Source organism: Pristis pectinata, chromosome 27 (assembly GCF_009764475.1).
Source record: "Pristis pectinata isolate sPriPec2 chromosome 27, sPriPec2.1.pri, whole genome shotgun sequence".
Classification (NCBI taxonomy): domain Eukaryota; kingdom Metazoa; phylum Chordata; class Chondrichthyes; order Rhinopristiformes; family Pristidae; genus Pristis; species Pristis pectinata.
Window position 1 is genome coordinate 26,731,817 of NC_067431.1, and position 17,664 is coordinate 26,749,480.

A 17,664-nucleotide genomic window follows, 5' to 3' on the forward strand; every position below is an offset into this window, starting at 1 on the left:
GGGACTTGACAGGATAGATGTTGTGAGGATGCTTCCCACGTGGGGAAGTCGAGATCCATAATCTCAGGTTAAGGAAAAGCTCATTTAAGACTGAGGAGAAGATGGAATTTCCTCACTTGAAGCATTGTAAATCTTCAAAATTCATTACACCAGAGAACTGAATCACTGAGTATACTGAAGGCTGAGATTGATCCACTTCTGGCCTTTTCTGAATCGCGGATAGTAGGCAGCAGGCAGAAACCTTGAGGTGAGTCAGCTCTGATCTTATTGAATGGAGGGGAAGGGTTATTTCTTAAGTTCTAATGGCATCTTCTACTCTGTGGTTTAAAACCAAACTATGTGAAGCATTAATGATAGAACCTCCAGGGGAGCTCTGCATATCACAGTGGCAGGAAGGCAAATTTGTAAACTGGATTAACAGGCTAGACAATTGGGCAAAAATAGACACTGATCTGATTTTTAAAGAAATGGGCACGTCACTAATCTGAAAAGCAGTGCTCTTATTTTCTTTTTGTGGTTAACAACTTGGTGAAATGTAATGTGATATGATTTAAGAGGGGCATGAAAGATCTAACAGGAAAGATTTAAAGAGGACCTGAGGGGAAACATTCTCACACAGAGGGTGGTGGGTATATGGAATGAGCTACCAGAGGAAGCTGTTGAGATGGGTACAATTACAAAGTTTGAAAGTCAGTTGGACAGGTACATGGATAGGAAAGGTTTCGAGGGATATGGGCCAAATGCAGGCAAATGGGACTGGCTTGGATAAATATGTGGGTCAGCATGGACGAGTTGGGCCAAAGGGACTGTTTCTGTGCTCTGTGACTCTATGGAGACTTTAGAATGAATGACGTGCCATCATGAATGGCAGTCATCAGCATAACTCTGTCCTCTGGCATAACTCTGTCCCTTGTTCAATGCTTGCTCTAATCCTCCTCTGAAAGGTCCTTGGGAATACGGTTTTTCATTAGGCTCTGATATGCCAGCAGATTCTAGTCTGTTTGCTACCATTGTCTAAGATTGGGTGTTAATGTCTGTGTAAACCCACACGCTCCACCATTGCAACACTTAGAGATACAACACTTGCTCTCCACAAATGCTCATAATGAACATCACCATGTGCTTTCAGCTGGAAAGGGCATCTGCGTCTGATTACATACGGGGATTATGGTTGGGTTTTGCAATTGTGTGGCATTGCATTTGGGTGCCAGTAACAAAGTCTGCAGCGATGTTCATTATGAAAAGGATGATGCATGCAGTGGTTGTTCATCGTTTCTGTGAAACCTCCTCACCAGGATAATTACCTCCGTTGTGACATTGTACATTGTCCCTCCATCTCATTGGACTAAATAATAAAGCAAACTGGTTAGAAATGTGTGTCTTGACAGGTCTCTTGTGCTGAAAAATCAGTGTTCAGACCTTGTGGCAGAACACAAGTATACTTATGAAGGATAAAGATTTCCTCTGCAGCGAATTTCAGGAAAATCATAAATCCAATTATAAAGGCGAGTTTATGATTTTGCTGCATCCCAAATGCCTAGAGCTAATGTTTGCCTTGAATTCTCCTTTAATTGTCATTAGCAGTTCTGAGATTTTATTTATCTTTGGTGCAGAGATGAAGGAACTGAAATCCCCTGCATTCCCACACCTGGCTTGCAAAATTCCACAGGTTTTGTGTCCATTCATCAAGTAGAAATTAAGGCCCAGAAGTTCAGCTGCACAGTGCTGTTTTATCAGTGATACGAGAGTGAAACTCAATGTTTCAGTGAGTGAAGCATGTGTGGTGGGGGTACATCTGATATTGTTCCCTATCCACTGTTCCTTTCGGAATGTGGCTGGGAACCCTAGAGCATAGTATCCTGGGAGCCATTGTTGTTGGGCACCCACGACGTCCTGGTCTTCCCAGTATAGCGCCAGACGTTACCCTGTGAGGTAAATCCGTTATTTCCTTGAATCTTTTGTCTCCCCTCTTGCACTGTACTGGACCAGCGCACAATCACCCCCTCCCTCCAATCCCATAACCTCTTGGGGTCCAGCCCCAAACCATCCACCACTGCAACCTCCATCATGATCTTCCTTCTCCCCACTTCATGACCACCCTTCACCAGGCTGTGATCTCGTTTGCCCTCTTCATGCTCCCTCTTGCTCTCTTCCCCCTCTCCCCCCTCCTCTCTCCCCCTCTCCCCCTTCCCTTCACTCTCTTTCCATTATGACCATACGTTACAGGTGCCAGGTACCTACCCCTGGCTACTGCATCCCCAGACCTAAGACTGCAAAATTCCACAGTTTTTGTGTCCATTTATGAGAGATCATCAAGTAGAAATGAAGGCCCAGAAGTTCAACTGCACAGAGCTGTTTTTACAGTGACCAGTCATCCCACCTCTAAAGTGCACAGGGCCTCAGGTGTAGCTGAAGTTCGCAGTCGGGGGCCAGTGACTGAGACAGTGGTGGGCACACACTGCCACTCCCAACTGGCACACCCTTCTGGGTGCCCTGGTTGCAGGCTGATATATTTCTTACTCAGCCTCCTAAATAGATAGAGGAGTTGAATTACAAGGATGTCATTGTGTGCACCCTTGTTTCAATTATGTGAAGCTTCTCTAATCATTGTTACAGCGTTTAGGAGCGAGGAAATCATTGATAGCATGCAGCTTACATTGCTCCATTTCATTGCAGCTATCTTATGCTCTCAATCTCCTAATGCTTTTGTACCATGGCAAACAGCTTGGGCTGATCTAATGAAAGATCCTCACAGTCATTACATGGTTACCATTACTCCATTTGGATTTCATTTATTTTAAGTTTTGATTAACAAGGATAATAGAGATGATTAAAAATTGACACTGGAATTCCCGAGAAACAATTAAAAGTGCTTGATAATATCTTAATAAAACTAGTGTCGTGCACAGTACCACTCTGCTGAACCCTACACTTCTTAGGTATGCAAGGGCCTGCTTTCACCAGTAAAATTAGCATGTATTTACATAATTAATATAAAGTTGAATTGAAATACTAGCACACATTGTAAAAGGTCTTTCTTTGGGGTGTAATTGGAATAAACCCAAATGTTAATAGCTTCTACTTTGGAATGATGCCAGCTGCATTTCATTTTCTGGGAACAACAAGTGCTGTAGTAAAAGACATATAATAGACAATGAATGTTGCTGGAAATTAGTGTAAAGAACGGGGACTTGGATGTTTATCTGTGGAAGAAAAGGAAGGAGGTTTGCCTTGTGAATGTAATGTTAAGGCTTAATGGAGAAGTTAACTTCAATGCATTTGGCATGCAGTTTGATTCACAGACTCATACTGGGTCTAAGGGCTGTGTGCACAGCAGAGATGTTGTTACCTAACATCCTTTCATGAAATGTTTCCTTGCACGCTGCATTCATCTGTTTAATGCAATTTAACTGCCATTATTGTCATTTGTGGGTGCTTAATTAGCCTTTCTCAGTCCATACTTTTTCCTAGACTAAAGCTTCAGGCATTCAGCTCTGACCATTCTGTTGTACACAAAGCTGAATGTGCTCAGGAGCATGCTGTTATTTTAGGAAACTGCTTGACAGCTTCATCTGCAACTTAGAGAGTGTGCAATGCTACAGCTCATTGACACCTTCAGATAGGCCAAAATTCCTTTTCAATTCGGGTTCCAATGAATTCTCCAAAGAGGAGGCAGAATTACAGCTGAGGACATTTGCGGTTTAACTGTAAATTTTAATTCATTGAATCACTTTGAAAATGAACCAGACTTAAAACAAGCTGCAGTAATGTTATTCTATCCCACATGCGAGACTCACTGGCAATATTGTACTACACAGGCTTGATCCTGTCCGGAATTTAGTTCGTTATTGACATCAATTCGACCTCGGATAAAACTCCATAGGGATGTCGGTTTGGTGCTGTTTTTGTCAGCTTCCTCGCAAAATGCTGACAAATTTCACTTTTACTTCAACTATTTATTGTGACCTTGTGGTTCAGTTGTTAGCTGAAGCCAGTGATAGGCAAGTCCAATTCCAGAAGACGGCCACAGATTTTCAAGTTTGCTTTTAAAAGCAAGGCTGAAAGGAGCTGTCAAAATGATGAGTTGCTTCGGACCAACTGCACTGCAAACTGTGTATCATTCCCGTTTCAGGCAGCCAATGAAATCACAATCTGCCCTTATCAACACCTGATCTTCTTCTCCAAGGACTGAGAAAGGTTTTCCAAGAAAAAGTTGTATTACACAAGCAATGCATTCTTTGTGCATCACTGCACTGTCTGTTTTGTATGTTGTTTGCCTTCTAATGTGGTAGAATCAAAACCTATTTGATTTCTGTCAGCGTCTGATGTTGCTGAGAGATAGGAGGCAAATGGAGCACACCCATTATCATCCACCCTACACATTGCTTTGCTTGGTCTTCTCATTCAGCTGACTGTTCTCTAATTAATTCTTCTTGTGCACAACCTGATGTTATCATTCACACTTCCATCTGTTTGAAATCAATGGTGAAAATAAGTCCTCTAATGTAATGGTGATGAAGTCTAACACTAGTGGTCGGGAAAATGTTTGAATCTAGTATAAAAGATGTAACAACAGAATACTTGGAAGATGTTAATGGGACTGGACAAAGTCAGCATGAGAAGGAAATCATGCTTAACGTATCCACTGGAGATTTTTGAGGACGTGACCAGTAGAAAAGATGAGGGAGAATTGGTTGATGTGATGTACTTGGACTTTCAGAAGGCTTTTGATAAGGTCATGCATCAGAGATTAGTGTGCAGAATTAAAGCACGTGGAACAGGGCATGGACTGAGTATTTGTCGACAGACAGGGTCCAGAGTAGAAATAAACTGGTCCTTTTCTTGGTGGCAGGCAGTGACCAGTGCGGTGCCAAGGATATCACTGCTTGGATTCCAGTTATTCACAATATATGTTTTAGATGAGGGAACTAAATATAGCATCTCCAAGTTCGCAGACAACACAAAGCTGGGAGGTTGTGGCAAGGTTGTGGGAAGGGGGATGGTGGGAGCAAATATGAACTCGGAAGAGGATGCAAAGAAGCTCCAGTGTGATTTAGACAAGTCGGGTGAGTGGGCAAGTTGGTGGCAAATGCAGATCAATGTGGGTAAATGTGAGGTTATCTTTTGTTGTGAAAGCAGAAAGACTGCTTATTATCTGAGTGATGAAAGATTAGGAAAAGGAAAGGTGTTAGTGAGGTGTGGTACACCAGTCACTGAAAGCAAGTGTTTGGGTTCAGCAACCAATTAGGAAAGCAAATGGTCTGTTGTCCTTCATTGCAGGAGGATTTGAATACAAGAGCAAGGACGTCTTGCTGCAGCTGTACAGGGCCTTAGTGAGCTCCTGCCTGGAGTTTTGGTCTCATCTGAGGAAGGATATTTCTGTTGGTGGGGAGGGAGTGCGACAAAGGTTTATAGACTGATGTATGAGGAGAAATTGCATCATTTAGGCCCATATTCCCTGGGGTATAGGAGAATGAGAGAGGATCTCAAGGAAACCTATAAAATATAGGACTAGACAGACGAGATGCAGGGAGGATATTCTTGATGACTGGCGAGTTCAGAACAAGGGTCACAGATTCGGAATACAGGGTTTGCCATTTAGAATCGAGGTGGGGAGAAACTTCTTCACCAATATAGTGGTGAACCTGTGGAATTCGCTGCCACAGAGGGCACTGGAGACCAAGTCATTAAATATAATAAGGAAGGAAGTAAATATATTTTCTGCTGCACAAGGGATCGATGGATATGAGAAGATGGTGGGAACAGGGTCCTGGATGATCAGCTATGATCGTGTTGAATGGTGGAGCAGGCTCAAAGGGTCGATTCGCCGACGACTCATATTTTCTGTGTTTCATTGTTTCTGTGAATAAGTATGAAATAATATTCTTAAACCTTTATCAAGCTTATTGTATAAATCGTTCATCTTTACTTGTTCCACTGTATTCATTGAAAGGCCTGGATAGAGTGGATATGGAGAGGGTGTTTCCATTAGTAGAAGAGTCAAAGATTCGAGGGCACAGCCTCAGAATAAAGGGATGTCCCTTTAAAACTGAGATGAGGAAGAATTTATTGCCACAGAGGACCGTGGAGGCCACGTCATTGGGTGTACTTATGGCAGAATGATGCATTCTTGATTGGTAAGGGGGTTAAGGGTTACAGGGAGAAGGCGGAACAATGGGTTTAAAACAAAATCAGCCATGATTGATTGGCGGAGCAGACATGATGGGCTGAATGGCCTAATTCTGTTCCTATATCTCACTGTCTTATGAACACTAGTCATAGAGAACACTCCTCCTACACAGGACACCTGGGTATTTAATTATTGTTTCCTTCACCATGTTTCCGCCATTTCATTGCCCTGTTATTTTCTTCTGCATTTGTCTGCTTTATCACATGATCTGTTGTCTCAAGCTCTGCAGAAGTGGACACAACAGATGATATCCATGTCCTCAATCCTCAATTAGAGCCGAAAGTACCTTGGTAGTTTTGAGAGTTTAAAACCTCTGCCACTGTAGAAAGCAGCGGGGGTATTCTGTGACCATGGTGTTGTACTCGACTATCCTGAAAGTAGCACCAGGCAGTCTGTTTGATTATCACTGGATGGGGAGAGAAAGGTGGCATGGAGGCTTTTCAAAGGAGCCTTCTGTGCAAGCATGCTTTCTCACCATTGTTTTGCCTTTCCCCCTTTCGTTGGATGCCATTGGGTGGAATTTTCAAATTGGTGTTTGGCCCATTTTCTGACTACTTTTGTGTTTTTGATTATTTAAAATAAATCAGGCCTGCAGCCACACCTTGGCCACGGAAACTAAAAATAAACTCCCAACACAACCCGGGTAAATTAAATGTGTGCTAGTGGCTTGGCTGCCTGCTATACACTCAGTCCCAATGCCATTTCTGCATCTTGCCTGTTAGTGAAAGTTACAGTCGAAACCAAGATTTAATTCATTACCCATTTAATGCTGGGGTCCAGTCTAACATACCTTGCTATGGTATACCCTGACATGACATTATATCCTGATGCACAGCTTTGACCCAAAACCTAGACAAATCCTCCTCCCCACCACCTCCCCCCCCCAATAGATGCTGCTCGACCTGCTGAGTTCCCCCAGCAGACTGTTTGTTGCATGACATTATACTGTTATTATTTTCTGGTTTTAACACTGAAATTCCTCCTGAGGTGATCAGACCCTCATTTCCTAGGTGAAAAACCAGCTGTGGTTCAGATTCTGACATTTCTTCCTGCCCCGTCCCTCAGCATCGCTCACTTGATAAACTTTCTGTTCAGACATCCTTGCTATTGCCAACTTCCAAATTGCAGTTTTAAGGCTATCAGGATCAATAGCAAAACACAATGATTTGGTTTGACGATTTGGGATCCTAAATGTTTTTATACTTAAATGTTAAATTAATTTAATGGACTAGAGACATGTGCGTAATTCACCTCAGTTGAAATACTAAACGTAGAGGGAGTGTCAGCCATTAACCTCATTGGAATAAATTTCCAAGGTAGAGCACAATGCATTGGTTAGCCCAGTGCTCTGGGACTACTAAGATTTTTAATCTCATGTCCACCTATATGCCAGCTCACCTTGTTTAAAAACAAAAGTAACATCAGAAGTTGAAGTTGTTTAATCATGAATACAGTAAATTAAACTTTTTCCAAACTACATGAAATTATTTTAATTTGCAATTGTACTATTCTTCCTAAATTTATCATATTGATGAACGTGGCTTCCTTGCAAGAGACATTTTTGCTGTGTATTAATGACAAAACATTAAACAACTACATGAAAACTCCCAGACCCCTCCCCCCAGTGAAAAACTACAATTCCTGTGCAAGGAGCCATCACTGAACATGACGCAAGAAATGCGAGTAAGTTTTAGCCAAATCTCCCTTTAAGATTTGATCTTATGTGGGAATCAGTGATTCAGCCTGACTCTAATGATGGTTAAGGTTTTTACTTGTGCACAAACAGTCATATGAACATACAAATTAGGAGCAGTACACCACTCGGCCCCTCAAGCGTGTTCTGCCATTTAGGAAAATCCCTGGCTGATCTGATTGTAATCTCACCTACCCTTAGTGACCTTTCTCCCCCTTATTAAGAATCTACCTACCCCTGTCTGAAAACTATTCAGATACTCTCTGCACCACAGAGTTCCACAACCTCTCACCATTTTGATCATTCGTTCTTTTATTTTTCTTGCCAAAATGGACGTTTTCCCACATTGGACTCCATTTGCCAGACCTTTGCCATCATTTATATAAAGTGTAAAAAGTTGAGGTCCCAGCCCCAATCACTGTGCCGCACCACTCATTACATCTAACCAGCCAGAAAAAAATCCCATTTATGCTGCCGTTGGCTGTATCCAGCTCCCCAGTTGTATTCCGGCCAGGACTTGTGGTCTTTCCACAGGAGTGAATAGAGCGATTGGGTTAGGCATTGATCCTCCTCAAAGGCCCCAAATTGCTGATCATTCTCGACTACAAAAGTTTATCTCTGTCAGAAACGTGTTCTATAATTTTATCCTGGGGAATAAACTGAATAGTGGTGGGAAAGAAAGATTGTTTCCATCAGTCCAATCAGACAGATCTGAAGTCACTTGTGTCAGTGATCTCATTCCCACTCACTCCGTAAAGATAGGATGTTTCCTGCAGCTCCCTAATGCCTGTGAATCATGTCCTTATCTGCTGGTTGCTAAGCAACAGGTATAGTCCCAGAGCCAAGTTCAGCTTCTTCAGCACGTTTTAAGCTGAGCTCTTTCCTCTCAGCCATCGCCCCAGTTCTGCTCTGCATTGGCTGTTAAAGATCTTACCTTTCATACATATTCTTACAACTCCTTGAGCCTGCCTTGTAATTAAGGTCATTGCTGACGAATGCTTCAGTTTCATTTCCCTGCACAATCCAAAACTCTGTTTATATATGTCTTGAATCTACTCCATGACCAAGTATCCACAACCAGTGAAGGAATTTGCAGAGATTCACAAGAAACTTCTAAATCTCAGTGATAAAGCACAAACTCCTGATACTATGACTGGAAGCTCTCGTTCTAGATGCCCCAACCAGAGGAACAATCCCCTCAGCATCTACTCAGTCAATCCCCTTAAAAATATTTAATGTATTGGTTTATTATTGTCACATGTACCAAGATACAATGAAAAGCTTTAGTTTGCGTGCCATCCAGGCAGATAGTGCAGGTAGACAAATTAAGTGCAAGGGCCACGGCGAGGTAGATTGGGAGATCAAGAGTTTATCTTTTAGCGTATGAGAGGTCTGTTCAAGAGTCTGATAACAGTGGGATGGAAGCTGTTCTTGAGTCTGGTGGTACAAAAGCCTGAGAGTCGGACCATTCAGCCTCTGACTTTTAAAGTAGAAGGGTGATGCAGGCTGGAAGTAAACTCAGTCGCCATCTACCCCCAGGGCCTGGGAGGGGGGAGAAGAGAGAGTGACTGAGGTGGGAGGGGTCCTTGATGATGTTGGCTGCTTTATCAAGGCAGCAGTAATGTTTCACTGAGATTGCTGCTTATTCTTCTGAACTCCATGAATTTAGGCGGACGAATATTTATCAGGACCTTCACACTCAAGATCAACATAAGCTGTGTGTGGTGGGGAATTTGGGATTTGTTATGCAAAAATCAAAGATAGACTAACAAAGCTGTTGACATTTATGCTTCATGTGTGGCTAGTTAGAATTGAGAAGCATCCAAGGTTCATTACTGCAGGCTCAATCTGATTGGCTACTGCATTTCCTTTGGTACCAGGGAAATTGCTTACACAGGAATGTCCATTGCAGTGGCTTTTGTCATCAGCCTATTAGATTCTACTAAATAATACTACAATTTGAGGAAAAGGAACTGGTTTATTTCAGTTTGATGTTTTAAGCACCAATGTCGGACTAGTGTTCCACCCTGAAATGAGCAATGACTAGGAATTGACTCCTCACTGGGAAGGCTGACAGCTCTCAATGCCCTGATACAGTGATTTCTGATTCCCACTAAATGTATCTCATGAAGAGAGCACACTGGATATCCTGGGGGAAGGAGATAATTTTCCTTTGCACATGAGTGGTAAATTAAGTGAAATCTAATGCCCCTCTGCATTGTCTGCTTGTGACTGACACTGCACCAGGCTCCAGAAATAATCTTTTCCTCCTGTTTGGATAGGCACAGATCTGTCGTTGGCGACTACCCTTGAGTATAAATGTTATTTCTCATAAAAAGATCTCTGCAGCCCCTGTGTGTCCTTTCAGCTGACACAGGCAGGTCAGAGAGAGAACCTGCTCCGTTCTCAAGCTCCCTTTGTCCTCTTGCTCCAGTGTTAGTTGAGGTGCTGGTCCGTCTTTGAGGTTGTGTGTCTGCAACAGCGTTAAGCCATCGAGTGGCAGCAGCTAGGAAGTCTGCCGCATTAAATTGGAGGTGCGCCGGGGGCCTTGACTCTTTTGCGAGGGGCAACTGTTGGAAAATTCTCCTGCGTTTGAAGGCAAATGGATTGTGCTCAGTTGGACGAGCCTTCAGGGACTGGGCTCAATGGTACTGGTGGGGGGCATCAGCTGGAAGGAAGTCAGTACTTGAGGGTCAGTTTGGGGAAAGAGGGGGCTCACAAGATCACAAGACAAAGGAGCAGAAGCAGGCCATTTGGCCCATCGATTCTGCTCCGCCACTTTACCATGAGCTAAACTATTCTCCCATCTAGCCCCAATTCACGGCCTTTTCCCCATATCCCTTGATACCCTGACTAATTAGATACCTATCAATCTCCTCCTTAAACACCCCCAGTGATCGGGCCTCCACAGCTGTATGTGGCAACGAATTCCATAAATCCACGACCCACTGGTTGCAGTGAATTGCCGAGTGGTTCACAGTCAGATGCTGGGGGCAATCAGGACTAAGACCTAGTAGAAGCGGGGGGGGGGGGGGGACATTGAGGTCACGATTGGGCCAGGGTGCAGTGTGGTGTTGTCTGCAGGATAGCCGCACTGAGGGTAAAGAACGATGACTTAATTTAAAAGGCGTCTGCCTGCAGCTGGCTCCAAGCAGTGGATTCCAGAACATGGTGAGGAACATCCCCTTTCCGTCTGGGTGATGCAGACCTCCTGCGTGAGTGCTGGGTTGCACGCTGTGCAGTGTCGGGTGCTGTTGCACAGGTCTGCACCTCCATGCGTCAGTGCAACAGTCACACGGAAGCCCCGGAAACAATGGGATGTGGCAGCTACCTCCTTCTGCGTAAACTTTCCACGATAATATTCATTGGCGCATCCAGAAGCGGTCCCAACAGATTAGAAGCCCTCATCTCAATAAGTTTGCCTGAAAACTGAATCATTCCACCTGCTACTCCCAAGGCTGAGATCAGTCATTTCCCTGCTTCCTCTGTCATTGCCTTCCACCAGGGCTCCAAAGGGTTAATGTTGGCAAATACACCTTCCCTTTGCCTGCCTGATCACAAGATTGGAAGCTGGAAAGTAAATTCGGTGAATTTATGAATTTCAGGTGGACTCTGAAAAGTCACAATGTATGTTGTCTGTAAGCTGTCTGTGACCAGCGAAGCAGTGAGTGACCTGCTTCGAGGCAGGCAGTGGAATCCTGGGTCCACCAGTGGCCCATGCTGAAATCCATGGGGGTCAGACCATTCAGCCTCTGACTTTTAAAGTAGAAGGGTGAGGCAGGCTGGAAGTAAACTCAGTCGCCATCTACCCCCAGTGCCTGGGCGCTCCCCTGACCCCTCTCCCTGGGAAAGAAGCTGCAGGGTACCTGGCATGTCCCAGCAGTGGCAGTGGTGCATGTGGTCGCAGCTTACACCCCCTCTTCTGTCAACGAGATCCACACACCTCCTGCTTCAACAGCTGCATGAAGCTCACATTACCCCTCCCACTGGCTAACCTCCTGGAGAGGGATTGAAGAATGACTTCCACTTCACAGGATACGCTGAATGTGGGACAAATTCTAAGCATTGTGGAAGTGTCTTAACTCCTTAATAATTTAAAAGTACAATCTTCATAAATCTTTTTCTTTACATCTCAGTTTCACTTGCTAAGTATATTCTTACCACAATGATTGTTCCTGGCTACTTACACGCATTTATTCTTGAAGGTTTAGCAGCTTTACCCATCTGAACAATTTCACTTGAGCCCAGATAAGCACTGTTGGAAATGATGACCTTTATCAGCAATGAGGTTGCAATGTACTTGCATAAACTTTATAGAGATTGTTGCCTGCACAAAGCATCTTTATATTAACACGTGTAGCTGGCTGTGCATGTTCATGATGTTTACACATATCTAAAGTTCTCATGTTTCATGTTTGTTTCCTCCAGGCTTCATGGACAAGGCCGATGACACTAAAGGTATGGCTACCAACCTGTAGCCAAGCTCTCTAACTCTTTAACAAACTCTAGTATAGACAGCAAGTTTAAAAGCTAGTCACTAAAATTAACCAAACTAATGCAGAACTAATAGAGAACAGGTTACTAATGGATATCATTTAGAGTATTGAAAGTTTCAAGTTATTGGCAGAGTCCCACTTTTTGCATTGACGCAGTATTACTTCTCTGTGTGTATATTTTAGAGAAATGGGTTGATGGTGATGTATTATTGATGGATACTGTTACTTATATGACAAGTTTGGCAGAGGTTTGCCTTCTGTTGCTCATGCTAAACACATATAGGAGCCCAGTGTAGTTTATTTCTGAAATCCAGTTCCACTGCTTGGAAGTCAATAAATTTTGGAAGCTGGTATCATGCTGTTCTGCTGAAGTATTGCTCTAGCTCTGAGGATTAATTCTATGATGATTACTAAAATCATACGGTTTATTTCTGTCTATTCAACAATTCAAAGTTCTCTGACCTCCTGTTTTTTTAATCAAACTTTAAAATGACAGAATTAAATAAGTTTCATTTTTCTGGTTATAAGATGCGTTGTGAAGTAACATGTTTGCCAAGTACATTAAATATTTGACTTAACAATTATCAGCTAATGGACCACTATAAAAGGTTTTGTCTTTCTGATCTTAGTGTTTGATTATTGATTTGATATTTCGATAGTTGTACTGTAATGTTTAAAATGTTCAATGTTGTATTTAAAAAATAATATACTGTTGTCAAGCTAGATCACTCCACATCCTACAAAATCACAAATCGTCCTGATATAATGCAACATTTACTGCTCCCAGGACCTTATCATTAAGCTTATACCAGGCTGTTAAACAAGGGATGTAGGACAGTGGTTGCAGATAAAAAAGGCCACTGATTGCCAAGTTTCTTCACAGTTTATCCTTATAACGTGGTGCCCAAGATTGTGAACCATCAGTGATAATCTATGGCCCACCACTACGCCAGCAGGTTGTTGGAACAGCAGTACGTAATGCCGCCTTAGAATGCATTGAGCTAATATTTAGAACATCAAGTACAAAAATGATTGGAACAATTTCCACGTGATAGCACTATGAATCCTTTAGCACTTCAGTATTGTAATCCACCCTACCTTAATTTATTGATGGCAATAAATTAAGAGTATTAATCAAGTGTGTGTTAAATTTATTCAAATTTGCCAGTTCAGCAAGCAAGTATCAGTGAGTTGACCTTTGTGAATTACTGTGATGTTTAACACCTTGTCAAAGAAAAAAGCCACACTGGGCGCTAGTGAACTAGTTTGTATTGTCACTCATCTTTAGCATACTTTGTTCTTTGCATATTGAGGAAGATCAGTGGAAAACTTGGACCAGTTTGTGAATTAAGAAAAACCTTAAAGAATGTAAGGCTGGGAAAGAAGCTTGTTGATAAATATGGATTTATTGAACTGTAGATTTAAATTACAGATAGAGTTCAGTAACAAACTAGCTGCATAGTCTCCAAAACTTACCTACCCAATACATTGATTTTCTGGATCATAGACTCAACATTTCCATAGAATCACCATCATCTGATAAGTATTGTGAACTTTTGAAAGCTAATAATTAGCAATGCTAATAAAACCCTTAGTTATAAGCTTGCCTGAGCAGCTAAGTAACCTTCAGCAGCATACACTCTGACTGCTCAGTGATGAGGCTTGCCTGCTTTTCCCAAGTTCAGACTGTCAGCGACATGGTGTGACTGAGTCGCATCGAGTCATTCTTGTGGCAGTGGCACAAAAGGGAGAGGCAGATTGAGGACCCAGTTAATCTGCTGGCTACACTGTTCAGCAACTGTAATGAGCTGTAGATTGTGGCTGTCCATTGTCTTGTGATGACCATCCTGCAGCACGACACATGCTAAATATTGCAGGTACAATAACAACGTTTAAAAAACACTTGGACAGGTACATGGATAGGAAAGGTTTAGAGGTATCTGGGCAAACGCAGGCAAATTGGACTAGCTTAGATGGGCACCTTGGTCAGCATGGACAAGTTGGGCTGAAGGGCCTGTTTCCATGCTCACATGATGGACTATTCAGAGTTTGAACCTGTGGAGAATACGACCAGTGTTTGCCTCAACTGAGTTCACCAATTCGTCCTCGTTGGGTTCTGTAAAATAGGGGGAAAGGTTGAGCAAAGCAAAGTATATTTTTAGCAATTTCTGCAATATTATGAAGGGCACAGATAGTAAGAATCTTCTTCCAATGGTGAGAGGTTTAGTGGGGATTTAGTTGAATTGCCAAGGCAGAGAAGGGCACAGATTAATGGTGGGTAAATGGGACTAGTGTGCATAACAACAGTGGACATGGTGGGTAATAGTTTCTGTGTGTATGACTCTATGACGTACGCCTCTACTGTCATCCTGTCCCTTGTACAGTTTGTGGAATAGCAATCCTATTTGTTCCTAATTGAGGGAATAAAAATCTGACAACTATGCTCTACTCATTTATCATTAGTTCAACCTCTGCAAATGCGTATGAATTGGCGTATCATTCAGAGAAATCAACGGTGATTTGTGTTCTTGTTATCCTAAGAGTCGGTCGTGGAGTGTAGGAGACTGAGGGGTGATCTTATAGAAAAGCATAAAATCATGAGGGGCATAGATAGGGTGAATGCATTCAGTGTTTTTCCCAGGGTTGGGGAATCAAGAACTAGAGGGCATAGGTTTAAGGTGAGAGGAGAACTTGAGGGACAACTTTTTTACACAAAGGGTGATATGTATGTGGAAGCTGCCAGAGGATGTGGTTGAGGCAGGTTATGTTACAATAACAACTTTTAAAAGACAGTTGGAGAGGTACATGGATTGGAAAGGTTTAGAAGGTTATGGGCCAAATGCTGGCAAATGGGATGTGGCATCTTGGTTGGCCTGGACCAGTTGGGCCGAAGGGCTGTATAACTCTAGAACTCTCTCCATAACTCTGTCAGAACCACTTCAAGGAGAGCAACCCCAGCTTCTCCACTCTAACTCTAGACCTGAAATCCCTCAGCCCTGGAACCATTCCTGTAAATCTTTCCTCCTGTCACCCATCCATCACATTTGAATTCTTAGAGTAGATAAGAGGTCATAATTTGATTGAATTTGCAGCATTGTAATTGGCTGAATTGGCAATCAGTGATAATCAGTTTCAGCTTCTCAGGAGAACTCAAACAGTTATATTAGTATGTGTTTGGGAACTGTTTAAACTGATGATTTTGGATAACCCAAAAGTAATTTGAAAAAGCTCCCCCAGAGCTTTCCTATGTTTTCCATTGGTTTGCAGCAAGACGTTTGGAGAAATATCTAACAACCAGTTTCTTTCAATAGTTTGAGTTGGTGACTAGTCTTCCTTTATGCTGCCAGATGAGTTATTTTAATCATGTTTAAAAATATTGGTTCAATTTGATACGTGATCATTTTACACAGTGTGGTGCCTCTTCACCTCTCTCTTCCCCAAACAGCATCTTAACAATTTCAAATATAATTTGTAGAATAACAGCTTTATGCGTAGATACAGCAATCTTAAATTCAGTCCAGAGAGGAATACCTTTAAGTAATTGCTATAGTTTGACAATATTTTCTTCAAGAGGGTGCCTCTATGTGGGGGCATATAGAGAAAGAGAGACTTCAGTGTCACTTTTGACACAGGTTTGAAATCGGAGCTGGAAACACAAGTGCAAAGGGCAAACAAGGAGTAGCAGACTGATATTTGAAATATCCGCAGGTGATGAACAAGAGCAATGTCTCTTTAATAATTCATTAAGTTGGAATGAAAAATGTCACAAGATAAAAAATGCTATCTCAGAAAGAGCAAAGGTCACAGAGCACATTGATTAAAATCATTGCAGAAAATCTGACCACTTGCTGACATGTAGACAAAATGAATGATTCGGTATGTTTCACTCAGATCTGTTGAGGTTAACAGCAACACGGTATTGGTAGATATTTCATTGCATTTTATGTTGATATTTAACTAAAGACAGGTAACAGTGACAGTGGTGTAGGGGCTGAAAATGTCTTTCTGGCACCCAGTTGCTGTGACTTCAGAAGCATCTCTTCAGGAAAGAAGAGAGGTAGTCTGGAATCTGTTGGCCATCCTTGATGTTGGTTTCAAGAATTGTTGCCTTGGATAACAGGAGCACATCCTGGCGTAATTCAATCTGTGTGGGTGGACGGATCCTTGATTTAATGCTGCATTAAAAAGAATACAGGGGTAATCTGACTTTACAGAAGTTCTATCATACATTTTTAAAGAATTTTTCAAAGTAATAGTAATAATGTTTTGTGGTATTCATTAATGACTGTATACAGTATATATTCTACTAGTTTAATTATAGGTAATGTTAGGGTGAATAAGATTTAAGATATCTTTATTTGTCACATGTGCATCGAAACACACAATGAAATGCATCTTTTGCGTAGAATGTTCTGGGGGCAGCCTGCAAGTGTCGCCACGTTTCCGGCGCCAACATAGCATGCGCACAACTTCCTAACTCGTACGTCTTTGGAATGTGGGAGGAAACTGGAGCACCCGGAGGAAACCCACACAGACACGGGGAGAACGTACAATCTCCTTACAGACAGCAGCCAGAATTGAACCTGTGTCGCTGGCGCTGTAATAGCGTTACGCTAACTGCTACACTACAGTGCCTGCCCTATTTCCTTGCTATGGTGAAATAAATGATAGCAAGTGTATGCAGAGCGATACTATATGGGTTACCATGGAAAACGGTTGTTTTGACTTGAGCAGAAGTGGGCTAACAGACATTTCTGGGGAATGGAACCCTTCTGTAAACCAGGGTCTGCCTGTGTTTATGATGAGGCAGGCATTTGTATCCGTCATCAGCGATTGTAGAGGGCAGTTAGAAATCAGCCACACGTGGGTCTGGAGTCGCAAATAATCCAGGTCAGGTAAGGATGGCAGATTTCCTCACAATGTTCCAGGGTATTCATTATTAATATTTGCTTTTTAATTTGGATTCAACTAATTGCTTGAATTTAAATTATCCAGCAGCCGTGGTGGGATTCGAACTCCTACCTTTGGATCATTGGCTCTGGCCTGTTAACCTACATGCTCCTGCACCTTTCAGTAATGTAGGACTACTTCGGTATAGTCTTGAAATATCAAACTGGACATGCTTGGATACAGAATAAACAAGTTAATTTAAGAATACCAATTAAGCCTGTTTAAAGGATCTGTCCAATCCACTGGGGAAAAATACCATTACATTTGCATCAATAAATACAGAAGGATTCTGACGTGCAGCAAACCAGTCAGTGTACAACAGTGAGTTAGCACCT

The 17,664-nt window shown here is 42.4% G+C and overlaps 1 protein-coding gene across 9 annotated transcripts in view; it reads left to right on the top strand.

Moving 5' to 3' along the window:
• LOC127583556 (neural cell adhesion molecule 1-like) overlaps positions 1 to 17,664 on the top strand; it is a 435,935-nt gene that overhangs the window by 291,933 nt on the left and 126,338 nt on the right. For 5 of the 9 annotated variants that reach the window (XM_052039651.1, XM_052039654.1, XM_052039652.1 and 2 more), the window contains exon 9: positions 12,312 to 12,341. The exons of the other annotated variants lie outside the window; for them this stretch is intronic. In XM_052039651.1, coding sequence (XP_051895611.1) covers positions 12,312 to 12,341 — 30 coding nt within the window. The remainder of the gene's footprint in view (positions 1 to 12,311; positions 12,342 to 17,664) is intronic. 9 annotated transcript variants of the gene reach the window in all.